General features: G+C 44.2%; 1 protein-coding gene across 1 annotated transcript in view; it reads left to right on the forward strand.

Annotated features, from left to right (window-relative positions):
- The window catches only part of EML5 (echinoderm microtubule associated protein like 5), a 204294-nt gene that overhangs the window by 182505 nt on the left and 17508 nt on the right, over positions 1–4281 (forward strand). The window contains exon 33 of the mRNA XM_025215565.1: positions 1001–1209. Within this exon, the coding sequence (XP_025071350.1) occupies positions 1001–1209 (209 nt within the window). The remainder of the gene's footprint in view (positions 1–1000; positions 1210–4281) is intronic.

The raw sequence follows: 4281 nt of genomic DNA on the forward strand, positions 1-4281 counted from the left end.
CCCGGCCCTGCACCTGGCTGCAGTGTGCCATCTGGGGCCGGCAGCCCCCCCCGCTCCCTCAGCCCCCAGCCACCTTCCCCAGCCCTGCCCCACAGCCCACAAGACCCACTTACCTCTAGGATCCAGGGGCGAAGGGCGAGCCTGAGCCTGAGCCTGAGCCTGGCCTTGGCTGACTCAGAGGCTCAGGCCCTACCTTTCTACCGCTCCCTCCCCCTCCAGGCAGGGCTGGGGATTTCCCGCCCTTTCTGCAATCAGCTCTTGCAGGCTTGTTCCAGCCTGCAAGAGCTCTTTGCAAAAGCGGAGAATCCACGGATTTCTCTGCTAAAAAGGGAAATCCGCATTTTCTCTGATAAAAACAGGGAATCTGTGGTTTTCTCCGTTTTTCTGTGGGAAATGGAAAACCTGGATCCCTGTTTATAACTCATCCAGCAAAATCAGTTTCTGCATTTTGTACTGAGAAAAAAATAAGAGCTGTTCTGCAGGCTTTTTTTTTTTTTTAAAGACGTTCTATCTGGTACACATTACATATTTTGTGTAGGTGCAACTGCTGGGATTTTCAGAGAAGCCTCAGGTAGGTAGGCTTTCAACTCCCATTGAAATGTAATGGGAATTGAGCTCCTAACTCCCTTATGCACCTTGTGAAATTGGAGCTTATAAACAGACCTTCAACAGATAGTATCTTGATTGATGGATCATATTCCACTATTCCTCTGAAGTCTCATTTCATTTCTCTTATCCAACATTTCTGGTATCTGTTTCTCTAGCTTTGACTTTTTCCCTACTCTGGTACATGTATGTGTTTGTTTATGTTATTCCAGGGCTTAAAAAATGTTTGTGTATGCAATTCCAGGCCACATACAGGGAAAGCAGTTTGGGTTTGGGGTGCCTTTTTGACAGTTGTGGGCCTGAACAGCTCAATCACACTCCAAAGTAAAAAGTTTTTTGTTCTAGAAAGAATGTATATTTGTCACAAGTTCAAAATCTCCTATTTTTTTGACAGGTGCCAAAATTGCCAGCCGAGCAGGTCATAACCAGCGTATATTTGTAGCAGAATTTAGACCAGATTCAGACACACAGTTTGTTTCAGTGGGAGTAAAGCATGTGAGATTCTGGACCCTTGCTGGAAGAGCTCTTCTTAGTAAAAAGGGGCTACTGAGTTCAATAGAAGATGCCCGGATGCAGACTATGCTCTCCGTAGCTTTTGGAGCTGTATGTACCTTAATGAACTATTTTAAAATGCATAGATAAAAACATTCTTTTTGCTGCCATGTGTATGGTTACGCACACATGTGCATGCACATGTGTGTGCACACGTGTGTCTGTGTGCGCGTGCACACACACACACGCGCACACACACACACACACACCCACACACACACCGTCCCCCTCAAAACAAGATATTTGTCCTGATTTTCCTGTTTTAGGTTAGTCATATAATAGGTCTTTGTAGTCTGCTGATGAGTATGTAAACCATGCACTTAACCCACTTTATTATTTTCAGCACTTATTTATTAATAGTAACTAGTTTAGAAAATAAGTTTTATAAAAATTCAGATATTTCCAGTGTTTACCAAACTTTATATGTACTTGTTTCGGGTAACTAAGAATATCCAGGTATGGTCTAATTTTATTATGTTATTAAGGAAAAAAAAACCCTATCAGAAGTTTTGACATGTGGGCAATAAATGTCCACCTTCAATCCATATTTATATTTGAAAACAATATTTAAGAAATGTCCAGTTAGGAATAATTCAGAGTCTGGGCATGTATAGAAAATTTATGAAAAGGTATAAGAAAGAGCTATACCATTCAGACTGCAAGTTCATCATTTTGTTCAAGTATTGAGACAAAACTCTACTTGGATGGAAGACCTCCAAGAGAAGCATATGATGGTGGAGGAAGAAGTTTGGTGCTTCAGTAGGTACCACCTTAGCTTTCAAGTCTATTTATTCAGTTGCCTGGTGCAATTAGGTGACTATGCTGGCATGTATTAGAAGTGCTTTCAGTCAGATGAAACATAAACTCTCAGATCCTCACAGTTCATATTCATTGAACATGCAGACTTTCCTGCAGACAGCAGCAGAAGTGGACAGAGGTGCTCTTGTGGTAGTGCTGCTTCTTCCCTGCCTGAATCCTCCAAGTAGGCGGCATAGGGAGGTTCCCTTTCGTCTAAAGGCAGCCTCTTTGGCTAGCACTATGGAAGAAAGAGACTTGGGGGTCATCATTGACCACAAGATGAACATGAGCCTGCAATGCGATGCGGCGGCTAGTAAAGCGACCAAAACGCTGGCTTGCATCCATAGATGCTTCTCAAGCAAATCCCGGGACGTCATTCTCCCCCTGTACTCGGCCTTAGTGAGGCCGCAGCTGGAGTACTGTGTCCAGTTTTGGGCTCCACAATTCAAAAAGGATGTGGAGAAGCTTGAGAGAGTCCAGAGAAGAGCCACGCGCATGATCAGAGGTCAGGGAAGCAGACCCTATGATGACAGGCTGAGAGCCCTGGGGCTCTTTAGCCTGAAAAAGCGCAGGCTCAGGGGTGATCTGATGGCCACCTACAAGTTTATCAGGGGTGACCACCAGTATCTGGGGGAACGTTTGTTCACCAGAGCGCCCCAAGGGATGACGAGGTCGAATGGTCACAAACTACTTCAAGATCGTTTCAGGCTGGACATAAGGAAGAATTTTTTTACTGTCCGAGCCCCCAAGGTCTGGAACAGCCTGCCACCGGAGGTGGTTCAAGCGCCTTCATTGAACACCTTCAAGATGAAACTGGATGCTCATCTTGCTGGGATCCTATGACCCCAGCTGACTTCCTGCCCTTTGGGCAGGGGGCTGGACTCGATGATCTTCCGAGGTCCCTTCCAGCCCTAATGTCTATGAAATCTATGAAATCTATGAAATCTTGTGGAGGTCTGCAGGGTGTAGTCAAGGCCAGAAAGCATAGGGTGCCAAGAAAATCACAAACCAGGGGATCAGAAGCATGGATCCTGACTGAAGCAAAGGGGTCAGGAACCAGCAAATCAGGAAGCAGGGACCTAGGCTGAAGACAGGAACAAGGAAAGAGCAGGCAAGAACCAGGAACTAGCAGACAGGAGCCAGAAAACCACAAGCCGGCAGGCAGGGTCCTATTCCTGAACAGGATACCATGCTATTAAGTAGCCTTCTGGGAACTGACAAAAGCTGCTGGTTTTAGGCAGATAACCATAACCATAAGGGTAACTGTAGGCCAGCTGGAAGCAGTTAGGCCACTGGCAGCCTCTTTTATTTTTGGATACAAATCTAAATAGCTCAGTTGAAGATGCATGTGCCACTTTTCACAAATAAAGAAGATGGTGTCAGTGGCAGCTTTCAGGTCACACACACACATTCATTCTGGCTAGCTCCATGCTGCAGTTTCAGTTGGATATTGAATTGGATTCTCTGAATTCAGATAGATTTTTCCCTTTTCGTTAATTATAGTGAGAGGGTTACTGTGCACTTGGCACATCTGCACATATATTAATGTGCCATTGTTACTGTGCATTAAGTTTAGTACCTCTGATATGAGATACTAACTAAATGCACAGTAGTACTGGCACATGGTCTTTTTATGGCACTTAATGTGCAATAGACTAATTCTACTGCACATTATCACAGCTTTTGCTGTGATGTGCTAGTGCTCAGTAGAATTAATTTATTGGTGCATTAAGCATCTCATGTAGACACACTTAACTGTCAATCAACTATATCACTCCCGTATAGAATCAGCTGCATTTCTGTATTGGTTGCAAATGATAATTTGAAAAATGAATTAGGATCCCTTGGCATTAAAGGTGCTAAATGGGTACAACATGTTTTTAGTAATGTTGTAAAGATTCACAAATGGTAGATTTTGTTCAGATTGTCAGTGGAATAAATGGATGATTCCTTTTGGGGAATTGTATCTGCATTTCACTGTGCACAGTACACATGTCCTTTCTTAGAAAAGTAAAGTTAATATTTTTTTGTCAGGTGAAGTAAAATCATGTCACTAAAAATATTAAATTTCCTGATTGATGCCATTTTTAGGTTGAAGGAAGGATTTTTTTTAAAGTGGACAAATGTAAACAGACTAAAACATTACCTCTTACAGGCATTAGGCATGAAGAGCAATTGGTCTGGGATTTTGGACCTTGGGACGACTGGTGCCACCTTAGTCGGGGGGCACATGCCCCCCCCCCCCCCCCCCCCAACCAGTCCCACAGACCAGGGGGGAGGGCCCCTGGGCGATCTTGTGGACCATGGGGAGGGGTGATCATTGGA

Source organism: Alligator sinensis, unplaced genomic scaffold (genome assembly GCF_000455745.1).
Source record: "Alligator sinensis unplaced genomic scaffold, ASM45574v1 scaffold1141_1, whole genome shotgun sequence".
NCBI classification, from domain to species: domain Eukaryota; kingdom Metazoa; phylum Chordata; order Crocodylia; family Alligatoridae; genus Alligator; species Alligator sinensis.